The sequence below is a fragment of the Schistocerca cancellata genome, chromosome 8, assembly GCF_023864275.1.
Source record: "Schistocerca cancellata isolate TAMUIC-IGC-003103 chromosome 8, iqSchCanc2.1, whole genome shotgun sequence".
NCBI classification, from domain to species: Eukaryota; Metazoa; Arthropoda; class Insecta; order Orthoptera; family Acrididae; genus Schistocerca; species Schistocerca cancellata.
This window is the reverse complement of record NC_064633.1, coordinates 283,530,549-283,546,884: the sequence shown is the minus strand read 5'-3', so window position 1 is coordinate 283,546,884 and position 16,336 is coordinate 283,530,549. Positions and strand designations below refer to the sequence as shown.

The following is a 16,336-nucleotide window of genomic DNA, read 5'->3' as shown; positions in this document are numbered from 1 at the left end:
TTTAAAGATAAATTAGACTGGGAAGTTATATTAATGATACCTTCAAATTTATCTGAAGATTTTATTAAAGTTCAAGATAAAACTAATTGCAATGTTCTATCAATTTCACAAAATCTGTCTGAGGATTTTATGAAGTATTTCTAGACAGAATAAATTGGATTGTAATATCATATCAACACTTTACTAAAATTTCATATGATTTTTTGTTTGTTTGTGGTTTTAGGGCGCAAAACTTCTATGGTCATTAGCGCCCAGTTTTCATATGAGAATTTCAAAATAAATTAAACAGGGATTTTATGTTATCTAAAGGGAATTTATCGGTAAATATTATAAAAGATTTTCGAGATAACATTTATTGGAATAAGATATCTCAACGAAACTTAACAAGAAATTTCATAAAAGAATTTCAAGATAAATTAGATTGGATATGAATATCTAGGATTATCTGAAGCTTTTATAAGAGAATTTCAGGATTATATGATTTGAGATAGTATGTCTTTTAATTAAAATTTATCGGAAAAATTTATCAGTAAACTTGAAGATAAAGTAGATTAGAACGATATTCCAAGTGAACAACAATTTTACAAGCGAATTTCAAGATAGAATGAACTGGAATACTGTATCAACAACACAATAGTAGTGTGAAGTTTCGAGGCCATTTAGAAAGACAAATGAAATTGGTACAATATATCAAGGGATCAAGAATTATCTGAAGATTTTGTAACAGAATTTACATAAAGTACATGGAAATATCATTTTGATAAATCAAAATGTATCAGAATCCGTAAAACATAGATTAACACCACCTTATGGAGTAATGGAGCAGCCTGAAGGCAGCAGTTCTTTTACATGCTTAATCAATCAAAATCATCACTTTGTCAAAACAATATGTAATCATATATTTCATAAACAATGTGTTGTTAAATGGTTAACGGATCATTCTTCTTCTCCACTCTCATTAATCAATACCTCTTGTGTATAAATATTCAAAAAATTAAGTTTATTATAATAGCAAACAATGAGTAAATTTTCTCTCATTCTGTGGTATAAGTTTATTGAGTTCAGGTCATAAATAGATCTTAACATTTCTTCAAAATCCAGATGCCTTAAAATGTTTAACTGTTTTTGTAATCCTTTCTTTGTGATCTAACGACATCATAATTGTATTCACAGTAAAATAATCTGATATGATCAGAAGTTGATCTAAAATTCTGATCGACTGTTTGAGGTATAACATGAGGTAATAATCTACCTATTTGTCTGTTACCCTCTTGTACTATTTCTAAAGCATTATCAACCAACAAAATGAAATGTTCTATACATTCCTCGCTAATTTTAATTCCATCATCTTTAATGTTGTTTAAATTTTCCAAGTGAGTTATTCTCTTTTTAATTATATATTCTTCATGTTTATGAATTGATTGTAAAATTTCACTAGTAATGCATTTATAAATAACTTAGCTACCTTCTTTTTTGCTTTAAAATTAAAGAATGTAAACCAAATTCATTCATAAATATTTTACTTTTTGTTTATTTGAAGTTACTGTTCAGAGACTCCACATTCAATTAACAAATTTTCTAGTACTATACAATCAGCAACATTGATATTTTTCTATTCACTTGTTTTATATCTTTATATTTTAATATCTCTGCAACATGTTTTGTTTTAAATCAAGGAATATTCTCTTTATCAATTATCACAAACAATCCTTATTTTTATAAGCGACTCTATCGTTCTTCTGAATAAATTTAAACATATCTTCTGAATAAATTTAAACATATTCATTAAACTGTAAGTGGCATTAGATGTGTTTGGAATAGTCTCCATTTATTATATTTAAAATTTAATTACAAAAATTTATTCTCTATGTATGGATTGTTGTAGCTTGCTTTAAATGAACTCTATGATAATGAAGCAAAGTCAAGCATATTCCTAACAAAATTGAATGACTTTAAATTACCTGAGGCTAACAAATAAATTTTAAATTTTACTGAAATTTAACAGAGTTTTAATCCACATAAATGGAAGCTATTAAAACCCAAAGGTGTAAATTCTGTGAAGTAGAGAACCCAATTGACAGCTTTCACTCATAGAAATATAGAAAAGATAAGCATTTACATATGTGCAAAGAATATATTAGAAACAATCAGAGAAATAGATGTATTAAAGTTCTTTGTGTATGTGGACAATATATTACTCCAAATAATTATGAGAAACATTTAAAACGAATTTCGAGAGTCGATAATTCTAAAATATTATCTACAATGGATAATGCTGGCCACCAATCAAGTTGTAAAATGTATTGGTAGTCGTGAAGATGTTTATGTAGAACATCTAAGGTTAAGAATTCTCAAGTAGATGTAAGATTTGACTTTATGATCATAATAAACAAAGAAGGAAGATAAATATAACTCCTGTTAAATAAACATTCACTAAATTTCAAGCAACAGGATTATCTTTGTATATTCTAAATTATAATTCTTAATAGAATCTAGTTTTACACAAATCTGATAAAAATTTTTCTTTAATAATAGAGGCTAAATTGGATGAAAAATTTAAGGCATGGTCTGTTGAATACAAAACTGTCTATAATGACAAAACTAGAAAAATCGATACCATGAATGAAGAAACGGATTACATAATGAAAGCACTTAATACTATGGTACAAGTACCTAAAAAGAGAACTAACTTCAGAAAAGCAGATAAGTTAAATATAATAGCAGCAAATCCAACAATGTCTTATCCAAGCTCTACAGGATATAAAGTATCAGATAATCCTCGAGAATCTCACAATCTGCCTGTTGGCTTTTGTCTTGGGTTGTTCAGCTGACATTTATCAGATGATGTTTCTGACGTCTCGCCAGCATGAGAAGCTCCATCCTCCATTACTGGTTGTGGATGGAGTTGAACTGGCGGCTGTATGTATCTGGCACACCAACATCCAAGGACTTTTCCACGGTCATTTCCGGTGTGATTTCCTCTTACTACCTGCAATGGCCATTCGCTGTAGCACAGGAATCCAGGATCAATTTCATGAAGCTTTCTTCTTTCCTGTTGGAGCTATTCTCATGTCTGTGTATATCTATAGCTTCTCTGAACTAGTGGGTCTGATAGGTCTTCTCCGCAGCCGTAACTTCCATGTCAACCAATTTTACTATGTGGTCAGTCGATTTCTCCAGCCTAAAACTTTGCTTATGTGCTGTGATCATGGTGTTGATCGATCGTCCAGTGATTCCAACATAAACTTTTCCACATGTGCATTGTATGCAATATATTCCCAACATTGAAAGTGGGTCTCTTTTCTTATTTGCTGATATGAGACACTCTTTGATCGTCTTTGTCGGTTTGTAAATAGTCTTATATGGTCGATTCTGTCTGTCACTCTGGGGATGTATGGCAGGAAGGCCATACCCAATGTTTCTTTTTTCGATGTTTCACTTTGCCAAATGTTTGACTCTGTTACACTTCTATGAGTAATATAACTGGTGGACTACCCATCGTTCCTCAGAATGCTTTACAGTTGTTGTATTTCTCATCTGAGGTACTGTGGCTCACATATTCATCTTGCTTGGATTATGAGCATATTAAACTTAATTAATGATATGATGAAATTCGTTAAATATATCTCAAAAGACTAATAAGAAGTAGGGAAATAAGAAATTTTGGATATAATTTAGTAGACATTTGGGAATGTGAATGGACCAACTAAGCAGAATATAAAAAAAACTTAAGAAATTGAAACAATTAAGTAATGTTATTGAGCCTTTGAATCCAAGAAATTTTTTTTTGCTGGTCAAACAAACATAATAAAATTGAGAGATAAAGCAGATGGTGCTAACACAAAAATAAGATATGATTTTGTTTACAGTCTTTATCAAACTGTATAATATTATGCTTATTATTCTGAGCAACATCTGACAAAAAAATGTAGACCAAGGTATTATTCCAAAAATGGTTTGGTACTATAAAGCATAAAGTATCAGCTCCCAGAGGATTCTATCATTTAGTTTTGCTCATCTGGATAAAGATCAATTAAAATGAAAAACTATTGTTTCCTTTGTGTGTCAAGCTTGCTGAAGAGAAAAATAAATAAATATAATGACAATGGTGATGAAAGAGGGTTTATTGGAGCTTGGACAGCTGATGAAGTAAAGAAAGCTGTAGAAAAATTATATAAGATTTTAGAAGTTTATAAAGTATGGGACTGTAGAAATAAATATGACATGTTGTTTAAAAATCATGTAGAAGACTTTATGATAATAAGATTAGAAACTGTCCTCAACATTTTGAAATCAATATGTTGTATATCAATACAGTTAAAGAGAAATTGATTGTTGACTTAGATCCTGATAGAATAAAAGAAAATCCAAGAAAATGTGTTGATGCCAAGATATGTCTGAATTCATTAAGAGGAAAATTTGGGCAATGAAATATGTGAATAAACCAGAGTATGGTACAAATTTACAACAATTTTGTGAGATTCTACTGGGTGACCGATTAGCTAATATAGATATAAATTTTATTAATGATAATATGGTACAATTGAAGTACAATTTCAAGGATTATCGTGTAGAAAATAACATGTCTATAAATATTTTTACAGCAACGTTCACCACATCAAATGCAAGGCTAAGGTTGTATAATAAGTTAGATAAGCTAGGAAAAATTTTATATATTTTTATATGGGCAGGATGATGGTAGAAAAAAGTTGTATATTTGGTGAATGCACTTATGTGTTAGGAAATAATAAATAGCGTACAAATTGGGCTTCAACTTGACCTAAGAGCTACTATTTTCAGAAGAATGATAAAAGCACAGTGATAAAGATAAAGGGCTTCACTTTAAACTATAAGAATAGTCTGAAATTGAATAGATATTAAAATAAGTTTTCTATATCTTCTAATGTTAAAATTAAATCTGCATTGTAACTTCTTTAAAACAATTACATAATTTATTAGTTGTTTCTTATTGAATTCATTGTTTTCTAAATCTAGATATTTAGATGTTATGGTTTCTGAGTGAGAAACGTGCAGTCAGCCCTTGTGAAGTCAATTGAGGATCTGTTTGCTTACAAAATAGCAGCACCAGTCACGAAAACTGACATCGGCCAGGTGATCAGTGTGCTGACCACATGCCCCTCAGTATCTGCATCCGGTGATGCCTAATGGCTGAGGATGGCACCATGGCCAGTTGATACCATTAGGTTCTCAAGTCTTTTTCAGACAGTGTTGTTATATAAACACAATTATAATCTTTTAATGTTTTCAGTAGATTTTTTGTTGGTAAATTATAATGATAATGTTGATAATTCGCTATTTTTATAGTAAAAAAGAGTAATTGAGTTATCTATTTGTTCCCATATTTCTATAAGAGTTTCTTCATAACAATCAGATTCCCTTTTGTATTCTTCTTCTCAATAACTTATTTTTAATATATCAATATCTTCTAGACTTCTCAAATGTTCTATAACTAGAGACAGTTTAAAATAATCTTTGCAAATATCATATTCAACGTGTTTCTCTTTTGGTTTATTATTTCTCTCAACAAAAATGTCAGATTTAAATTCATCCCATATATTAGTCATATTTGTACTTATTTATAGGATTAAAATTTTTATAACATATTATTTTTTCCTATCAAACTTTTATTCTGTATAAATGGGATCTCTGTTCAAGAAGTTCAATAATACTATCAATTCCCTTATAAATTAGATTAGTGAACTAGAAATAAATGAATTATATTTTTTCCCAGAATGTGAATATTTGTAAACTAGATATGGAGAGGAAACTGTATGGAGCTCAATAATAATTTTAAAATTATTTTGTCAAACAGATATAAATTAATTACTGGTTTGGATTTTTGGTATTTTGAAGGTGGAAGTAATAAACTGAGATATAAACAAATGAAGAAAATTAAAAATAATGAAAATGAAATTCATGATCTGAAATTTCTAGTTATATTTGTATTTTCAAAATTTACCTTATTTTAACTTTTCTTGACAGATGCCTCCCTGGTTATTTGGGGGTCATGAGTATGCTGTACCCCTTTAGTGCACTCAATGTAACCACTTACTAGTACCATATTGTTTTTGCCTAAGGTGAGGATGGCAACTATGAAGAAGTGAGATATTTTAGTTCACAGTGCTCATGCTATTGTTTTGTACTGAATCAACTTCTCTGTTCCAGCAAAGAGTCTAGGAGTAATAGTAGATGAAAACCTAAACTGCACTGAGAATTTAACTCCAGTGTACAAGAAGGAATCAGCATCTCTCCATCCCCTACAAAAATGTAAAAAGCTCTTCTCACTTGACCTGAAAAAGAAACTTGTACACATAGTTATATTTGAGATTATTGATTGCAGCGATGTGATACTGTAAGGGCTTTCTCAGGAAAGGTCACAGTGCAAGCAACTGGTTACGAACGCCTGTGTTTAATATATCTGTGACGTTTGTCTGTTTCATCATATTTCACCATCAAATGCTCAGCTATCTTGGCTGCATACAGACAAGTGCAGAGATTTCCATACTCTCTAATTCCTCTACTGTCGTAACAATGAACACTGTCTGTCACTTCTCTCCTCGACCTTAGAGCCCTTATCTGAACACCCGTTGGCACCAGGGCAAAATCCTTTCAGTCCCTCTCCATCATTCAGGCACTTTCTCGACCCCTCTTTTGTAGCAAGGCATGTGACACTGAAATGACCTAACTCATTATAATAGAGAACTGCATTACATCTCCAGTTTCAAAAGACAGCTAATGACATATGTATTGAAGCAACAAGTATGAGCAACATTGTCCCTGGTTTATTCGTTACTTCTCTTCTGCATGGGCTTACAAATGTGTCTATCAAATTTCATTGTCCTACGATCACTCTTGTTTTCATGGGAGCTTAGGTATAACCACACTGGCTATCCGCAGGAAATTGTGGCTTTGTAATTCTACGTTATTAGCGGTAACTGGAATTAACGCCATTTAAAATAAGCTATAGATAGATCTATGCAGTCATGGAGTTGACTAGGGGACGCATATGAGGGACAGTAATAAATTTTTAATAATCGCATCGAAAAAGTAAAATTGAGTAATTAAGTGAAGAGTTTTTAACATGTCCACAGTCCTGGTACACACCGAAATCGTCGCACCACAGTACCGCAACACGCCGCTAGAGGAACCAAACAAAACAGCGCAGCACATTGATATATGGATTATCGCACAATAATTAGTTTCTGTTTTTGGAAGGGAACAACACTTCATCAGTCCCTGATGAGTGGGTGAAGTCCACAGTAACAAGACACCATCACATGCCACAGTGATTAAGCAGCGCCGTTGTTTCCAGTGTACCCAAACAAGTCTGACTGACACAGAATCAAGTGGCGGACTGTCTCTATGTGAAGAGAAGCGAAACGCAAGAGAAATGGAGGTTCTGGAGCTCGAAGAGCAGAGTATCTCAATCAAGGAGATAGTGAAAAAAGTAAAAATCAGTCATGTATCAATTTTCAACATTTTGAAATGATAAAGGTTTCCCTCTGGATTCTGCTGCTGCTTACACCATTTCTAAAAGTCCGCCAGCGTAAATACACTCCTGGAAATGGAAAAAAGAACACATTGACACCGGTGTGTCAGACCCACCATACTTGCTCCGGACACTGTGAGAGGGCTGTACAAGCAATGATCACACGCACGGCACAGCGGACACACCAGGAACCGCGGTGTTGGCCGTCGAATGGCGCTAGCTGCGCAGCATTTGTGCACCGCCGCCGTCAGTGTCAGCCAGTTTGCCGTGGCATACGGATCTCCATCGCAGTCTTTAACACTGGTAGCATGCCGCGACAGCGTGGACGTGAACCGTATGTGCAGTTGACGGACTTTGAGCGAGGGCGTATAGTGGGCATGCGGGAGGCCGGGTGGACGTACCGCCGAATTGCTCAACACGTGGGGCGTGAGGTCTCCACAGTACATCGATGTTGTCGCCAGTGGTCGGCGGAAGGTGCACGTGCCCGTCGACCTGGGACCGGACCGCAGCGACGCACGGATGCACGCCAAGACCGTAGGATCCTACGCAGTGCCGTAGGGGACCGCACCGCCACTTCCCAGCAAATTAGGGACACTGTTGCTCCTGGGGTATCGGCGAGGACCATTCGCAACCGTCTCCATGAAGTTGGGCTACGGTCCCGCACACCGTTAGGCCGTCTTCCACTCACGCCCCAACATCGTGCAGCCCGCCTCCAGTGGTGTCGCGACAGGCGTGAATGGAGGGACGAATGGAGACGTGTCGTCTTCAGCGATGAGAGTCGCTTCTGCCTTGGTGCCAATGATGGTCGTATGCGTGTTTGGCGCCGTGCAGGTGAGCGCCACAATCAGGACTGCATACGACCGAGGCACACAGGGCCAACACCCGGCATCATGGTGTGGGGAGCGATCTCCTACACTGGCCGTACACCACTGGTGATCGTCGAGGGGACACTGAATAGTGCACGGTACATCCAAACCGTCATCGAACCCATCGTTCTACCATTCCTAGACCGGCAAGGGAACTTGCTGTTCCAACAGGACAATGCACGTCCGCATGTATCCCGTGCCACCCAACGTGCTCTAGAAGGTGTAAGTCAACTACCCTGGCCAGCAAGATCTCCGGATCTGTCCCCCATTGAGCATGTTTGGGACTGGATGAAGCGTCGTCTCACGCGGTCTGCACGTCCAGCACGAACGCTGGTCCAACTGAGGAGCCAGTTGGAAATGGCATGGCAAGCCGTTCCACAGGACTACATCCAGCATCTCTACGATCGTCTCCATGGGAGAATAGCAGCCTGCATTGCTGCGAAAGGTGGATATACACTGTACTAGTGCCGACATTGTGCATGCTCTGTTGCCTGTGTCTATGTGCCTGTGGTTCTGTCAGTGTGATCATGTGATGTATCTGACCCCAGGAATGTGTCAATAAAGTTTCCCCTTCCTGGGACAATGAATTCACGGTGTTCTTATTTCAATTTCTAGGAGTGTATTTCAGTTGTGTCAGTCCAATCAAGTTGATTTCTTCAGCTGCCAATCAGCAAGAGCGATGCTGGGTGTATCATTAAGATCACGACACAAATAATCAAAGCAAGCAGCAGAAACAAGGTTTCATCACCGTCGAAAAGGGCCAAGCAGCGTTAACCTTTGTCGGGCACAGTGATGCTGAGTGCTTCTAGCGACTGCCACAGTGTGGTGCAAACAGATTATGCCGTAAAAGTTGTCGGCACACGGACTGTGCTTTCGAACATCAACGTTGAGAACATGGCTTTCATGTGGCATACGCTATCGCAGCGCACTCCAGCAGCAGTCGTCGGCTGTATCTGGCTCGCAAAACACATTGTTCACGAAACGGACCGGCGTAAAATTCCTACGTTAGTTCTATGGAAAGGCACATTTCCTCCCTTGTCCACACGCTAGCCGCGTTGTTCTGTCTGTGATATATGTAAATAAAATATTTATGGTAAAACACAAATACTGACGTCAGTACAATGCGGGCACTGAAGTGATTCAACGGCGACAAGTGATAATTTGTGCTGGACCGGTACTCTAAACCGGATTTCCCACTTTACGCAAGCAGTCGCCTTAACCGTCCAGCTATCCGAGCAGGTTTCTGATCCAACCCAAATTCCCAATATCATGAAATGCTGTCAAGGCATAGATATTACTACTACATGAGTGGTGTCTGTTCTTGCAGATACCTTCAGGAAGAACAGGCACCAAACACACATTAGTAATAAAAACTTCAGTACCCATGGACATGTTACAAACCAAAAAGAAAAGTACGATGTTCAGTCAATAAGGTATCGAATTACAAAAGTTCCATTGCAAATAGAGCGACACAAATTTACGATAGTTCTCCACGCAAAGAAAAAAATTATTTCATCATCCTGACTTTTTAGTAAAACCCTGATGTCTTTCTTACACGTTCGCTGTTTCTACTCAGTAGCAGAATCTTACAAGTGAAATGCAATACTTGAAACAATGTGTAAAATGTCGCACTGCAAATAGTACAACCTGTGTTGTACATATAGCCAATCGAGCAAACTCACTCCTCAGAAAGAGCGCACACGTTTTCACGTAACATCAAACATTACAGAATATACTTCTATTAAACTAACAGGAAAATGTCAGAACCTATTAGAAAACGTGAAGATGAGTAAAAGAAAAGTATGGATCTACTGAGATTTGTACCAAGAACAATGCGATTTTGACGGCTTCTCAATGTGATGTTGCCTTGAAATGACACACTTTCATAATACACAAGTTACAGTAATTCTTTAACCACCAATGTGACGTTTCCCGTCATTTTGGTATAGCAAATCGCAGAATTAACGACGGATTTCGAGAGATCCTCAATCTGATGGTGCTTAGAAACGGCATATACAGGTTGTTCAAAAACAAGTGTCAAATTCTTGAGACATGGTATTACTCATCGAAACAAGAAAAATAAGTCCAATAAACGTACATCCGGAAACAGATACTTTCCGAGATGAACACGTGTTTATAGGAAGGGCTGCGCGACGCTTGGTCGCGGTTGCTAACGCAGTCGTTGCATTGGCGGTCCGTCAAATGTGTCGACAGTGTATTATGATGTCTTACTCACAATACTCTACCTACCATTACGTGGTCTGCAGTCAGTTGTGTGAGTCGAGTCGTCTTGTAGGCTACGTTGGTCTTCGTCGTCTTTGTTTGCCTTATTGTAAAGTACTGTTAGCAATGGAAGCCTACTACTCGACAAGTGAAATGTCGGATATGATATTCTGCTATGGCGTAGCAAATGGACGTAGCTTGAGAGCCTGTGCCTTCTACGCTGAAAAATAACCACAGCACAGAGCGCCCTCTGATAAGCTGTTCGGCAGACTCTTCCAGCGTCTGAGGGACACAGGTGCCCTTGAACCTCGGAAGACTGACGGTGGAAGGCCCCGCACAGCCCGCACGCCTGACATGGAGGAGCGTGTGCTAGGTTCGGTGGAAGAAAGCCTTAGACCAGTGTGCGACGATTAGCAGCAGCAGAGGGCGCGTCTCACTCCCTTATCTGGAGGGCACTACAGAACAAGTGCTGCACCCATATCAACTACAGCGCGTTCAGGCCCTAAGGCCACAATATCATCATGGCAGACGGCGGTTCTGTCAATGGCTCTTGCAGAAGTGTGCTGCAGATCCGCTGTTCGGATCCAAGATTTTATTTGCCGACGAGGCAGGGTTCACACGAAATCCAATTGTGAATTTCCATAACCAGCGTGTATTGGCGGATGTAAGCCCCCAAGAAGTTCAGGGAAGAGGTCATCAACACAGATTCTCAATCAACGTATGGACAGGCGTACTTGACGATAGATTAATGCGTGCTACCACAAAGCTTGATTGGGTCGCATTATCTGGACTTTGTCATTACTGTATTCCCTATCTTATTGGAGGTTGTGCCATTGCAGCAACGAATGTAAATGTGGTTCATGCATGATGGCGTACCGGCACACTTCCGTCACAAAGAGCGCGAACATCTGTCGCAGACATTTCAGGATCGCTGGGTTGGTCTGGGAACCAGGAACAGGGGACGGGGGGGGGGGGGGGGGGCGGCAAACCTTGGCCTGCTCGCTCTCCAGCCCTCAATCCCCTAGAACACTTGAAGGAATTAAATGACAAATAAATCAAGACCCTAAGTCCTAAGCTGTCGACAAGCGATGGTGTACATCAACGGGGACAGTTGAAAATCTTTGCCCCGACCAGGACTCGAACCCGGGATCCTCTGCTTACATGGCAGACGCTCCATCCATCTGAGACACCGAGGGTATTGAGGACAGTGCAACTGCAGAGATTTATCCCTTGAACGCTCCCGGTGAGACCCACATTCCCAACTTAATATCCACACACTACATTCGTAGTGCCCCTGCCCATTACACTCATTACTCGCGGCAGGCAATCTTACCGAGGCCTGTAAAAGTTCGGGCAATGCGTCTGCATCCTGCACACAAGAAGAAGGTCAATGGCCGGCTAGCCTTAACTATATGAAGATGGTACCTGTTCTTTCGGACATGTACGGTCGCATCTTCAATGCGGGTCAGCAGGTACAACAAGAACCGGGTATACTTAAAAGGGTGCAGTCAGCTTGCTTATCTGGGTGGTTACGTCTCCAAACACCTTTCATGCCCAGTCAGTGTAGTAGTTATAGCAGCTACCTGATTGATTTGCCACACAGATTCTACTCTGTTCTAAAGGTGGAATCTTATCTTTACTGCTTAAGAGACTGTGGAAAACAGCATTCGTAGCGTAAAAATCTGGAGTATATTTCCTGGATTTCAGTTTTCTGGTAGGTACCTACATATAGCATGGGGAGCGTGGTTTAATGCCGTCTGAGGAGCGTAAAGAAGTGCTGTTATCCTCTGTCTCTTCTTTCTAGTGACTACATTATCAATCAGGATAGGTTTTTAACCATTCCTGTATGCTATTTCTTTAATTATTTTCAATTAATTTTTCAAACTCTAGTTTGGTCTGTAGTATAGATAGCAGGCGATGCGTCATGGTAATATACTTTCACAGAAATTTAGAACACGCAAAGGCATGTTACAGGGCTGCCTCGTGTCATCTGCGCCATTTAAAGTATACTGACATCAAAATTATTCAAGAAACAATTAAAAATTCCGTTTTTACAACGTGTTGCTGGGGTCAGCCCAAACAAATACTGCTCATCACATACGTCGGTTTGTTTCTCGCTACAATCAAAATTATTTTTAATGTGGAATTTTAGGTGCCCATTCGAAAGATCGGCCCCAAATTAATCTCGTGTGATGGTCGTTCTGTCGACGTGTGTCAACAGGGACAGTAAAACACGAAGAACAACCAGCCTACTGCAGCAGCGACAGTACCCCCTGGCCCGCGCTGACTGCTACTTCCATGCAGCAGCGCTACTCAGTCGCTGCTGAAGCACTGTATATTCTTGAAGTCTTACAGTTAAAATTACGATTTAAAAATAATCTTGTTTGTAACGGGAAACAAACCTATGCTTTCCATAGACGTTAGGCGTCGTACATGGTGACAATCACTGAACTGTATGAAATGGTGCGGTTAAAGGCGCTGCAGTCTGGAACCGCAAGACCACTACGGTCGCAGGTTCGAATCCTGCCTCGGGCATGGATGTTTGTGATGTCCTTAGGTTAGTTAGGTTTAACTAGTTCTAAGTTCTAGGGGACTAATGACCTCAGCAGTTGAGTCCCATAGTGCTCAGAGCCATTTGAACCATTTTTTTTGTATGAAATGAACTTCTAAACGGTTTGCGTCAGGACGTTCAAACTGCGCCGTTGGCCGCGGGGCAAGATGGGTATTAGTATGCGCATGCGCACGAGCCTTGTTGTTGCCCATATGCAGGTCAAAATGTCCTCAATAAGCAAAATTGGTGTATATAGGGGACTGAGAATCCGCATTTCGCGATCGAGAAGTCTCTTCAGCCTCGACGGGTCACTGTGCGGCGTGCAATGCCCAGTCGCAGAATAATCGGTGCGATATCCCTCGATAGGACGGTGGCTACCGAACGGTACGTGAAGGTTATGGAAGATGATTTCATTCCCATTATCCAGGTCGACCCTGATTTCCACAAGGTGTGGTTCATGCAAGACGAGGGCTCGAGCCCATTGAAGCAGGAGTAGCACTATGAGGACCACATTCTGGCTCTGCGGTACCCAGAGGCGACTGGCATGTGCCACAGCTGGCCTCCATATTTTCCGGATCTGAACACATGCGACTCCTTTTTGTGGGGCTATATTAAAGTCAAGGTGTACAGCAATAATCCTAAAACGATTGCTCAGCTGAAAACAGCCATTCAGGAGGTCAACAACAGCAATGGTGTTGTGACACTTCATCAGGTCATGCAGAATATCGCTATTCGTCTGCGTCACATTATCGCCAATAATGGCAGGCACGTGGAACACGCCATAACCTCATAACCTAAATCTGAATATCTGTAGTGACGTTTACATGTTGAATAAAGTGTGAGCACGCCGTATTTTGTAATTATTTTACGTTTTTTTTCATATAGTTCAATAACTGGCAATCTGTATGTCAGACACGACTAGCAGGATTAGTTTGGACTGACACCAGTTACACATTTCAAAAATGATATTAGAAATATCTCCCGAAACACCGCAGAAAATGCGCCTGACGACCCGTAGGAGTGATACCCAGATACATAAAATACTTAAAGAATTTACCAAGTTCCCTTACTGAATGGAACTGAATATTAAAGTAATAGTCACTTGTCATGCTACAAGGTTACCATAATACCCAACGTTGTGTTTACCATTTTCAAACTGGAAAGAAGTAAGTAAGCGTGTTTTTAACAGGAGACATAAGAAACTAACAATGGCGTAACATTGTAATAACGCTTGAGAACAGTTAAAAATAGATTTAATTATGAAAGAATGCCGTCATTTAAAGCTTGATGATTTACTTAAGACAACTGGCACAATTGAAAATCGCGGAACACAGGCTGGTGCTCCAATGGCTGTAAATATGGGAAGAGATGTACTTTCAAGAAGGTGGAATCGTTATCAACAATTTGATAGTACAGAAGAAATGCACTAAGGAAAACCAAGGGTTGCCACTGAAGGCCAAGAAAGATTTCTGTGCCTTAGAACGTGAGAGAAAGAACTTTAACTGCCATAATGTTCAGAAATGTCTTGCAAAATGTAAGTAACGTAATTATTTCAACCCGAACTATAAGAAATAGACTGCATGAAAGATGCCTTTATGCCCATCAATCTTTAAGGTTTTCAGTTATTCATCATGGAAAATCGTGCACGTAGTGTTCTGTGGTACCAACAGTGTCAAAACTGGGCAGTGGATCGATGGGAGAACTCCTCTTTACAGATGAAGCACGCTTCGGTTTTCTCCCAGATTCGAGAATAGTTCCCATATGGAGGCGACCAGATGACACGAAAAGGCTTAGAAACGTACAGCAGCTCCACAAATTTCAAGGAGTTTCTGTTATGATCTGCGGAGGAATACTGACCAAGAGGGAAAAGAACCCCCGTTTTGGAAGAGGAACATAGGGAGCAAATCTTTATATTCAAAACATTTACCAATATTTGGTGCTTCCGATCGCTGCATTCCTCTACTTTAATGATAAAGTCCCGACCACATTTTGTGTGAGCGGTGTCTGAATGGTATAAAAGACACAACATTTAAGTTGACAGTCTTCTGATAGAAACCATGTATTATATCTTTGGAAACGACTGGCAGAACATTCTTCAAGATGAGTCCTTCCATTTCATTTCGTCAATGTCAAGGGCGTGCCGAGTTGTATGTAATTCAAGAGAAGGCGCTACCATTTATCGATGCCAAAATACTGACAATTGAAACTGATAATGTCTTATGAATTACGTGATCGTTTCTTTACAATTCTCGTGCTGCGTTATTTATTCTGAAAAAAAAAAATGTTTGAACGTTGTTACGAAGTTATGTAGTGAAATGGTTGAGCGTTGTTACAAAGCTATAAAATAATATGTACATACGACTAAATATATGTACGGTATATGATAGATATATTCCAAACAGACATTCTATGGTTTTTCATTAAGAGACAAATAGTTTGTTCCTTAGGCAGTTTTGATGACTGGATACTAGAAAGTTATTAGGAAATGGTCTCGCAAATGTAAGGCAGTGGGGGTTAGAGAGTGCAGGTGGAACATGTCTGCACTGCTTACTATTTGTTCAAACCATATCATCATACAACAAGTTTTGAAGGTTGCAAGTTATATATGTAACCAGCTAGCAATGATATAAAAATTGGGTTTACAGATTAATTATAAAAACTTCAATATCTTAGTAATGATCTGGTCGTTGGGATGCTGAATTCAATTATATGGAGCAGGAATATGGAGAATAGAACGTAAAGACTCATATCGAAGTCAATGTTACGAGGGTACATTCATGTGTGGAGCAGAGATCTGGACAACAAATCAGAAACTTACAAATAAGTTGAAAGTGTTAGAGATGTATTTCTGGAGATCAGCAAAGATTTAAAGGAAAGACTACGTAATGATCATCGGAGTGATAAGGATAATGGAAGTGGGGGAAGAAATGTGTGATGTGATGGATCGAAGAAAATTACAGTTTTACGGGCATGTAAGAAGAACGGAGAACTTGCTCCCCTACTAGCAACAGTTTATCGTAGGTCGCTGGAGCAACGAAGGGTACCCAGCGACTGGTAAAAAGATCAGGTTATTCCATTTTCTATAAGAGTCGTAGTACAGGTGCACATAATTATAGACCTATATATCTATTGTAGAACTACGGAACATGTTTTACACTCATGTTTCATGACGTTTTTAGAGATCGA

At 38.9% G+C, this 16,336-nt stretch overlaps 1 protein-coding gene across 1 annotated transcript in view; it reads left to right on the top strand.

Moving 5' to 3' along the window:
- The first annotated feature begins 12,017 nt into the window (after positions 1 to 12,017).
- LOC126095515 (cytochrome P450 6k1-like) overlaps positions 12,018 to 16,336 on the top strand; it is a 187,719-nt gene continuing 183,400 nt past the window's right edge. Inside the window, exon 1 of the mRNA XM_049910300.1 lies at positions 12,018 to 12,087. Coding sequence (XP_049766257.1) covers positions 12,018 to 12,087 — 70 coding nt within the window. The remainder of the gene's footprint in view (positions 12,088 to 16,336) is intronic.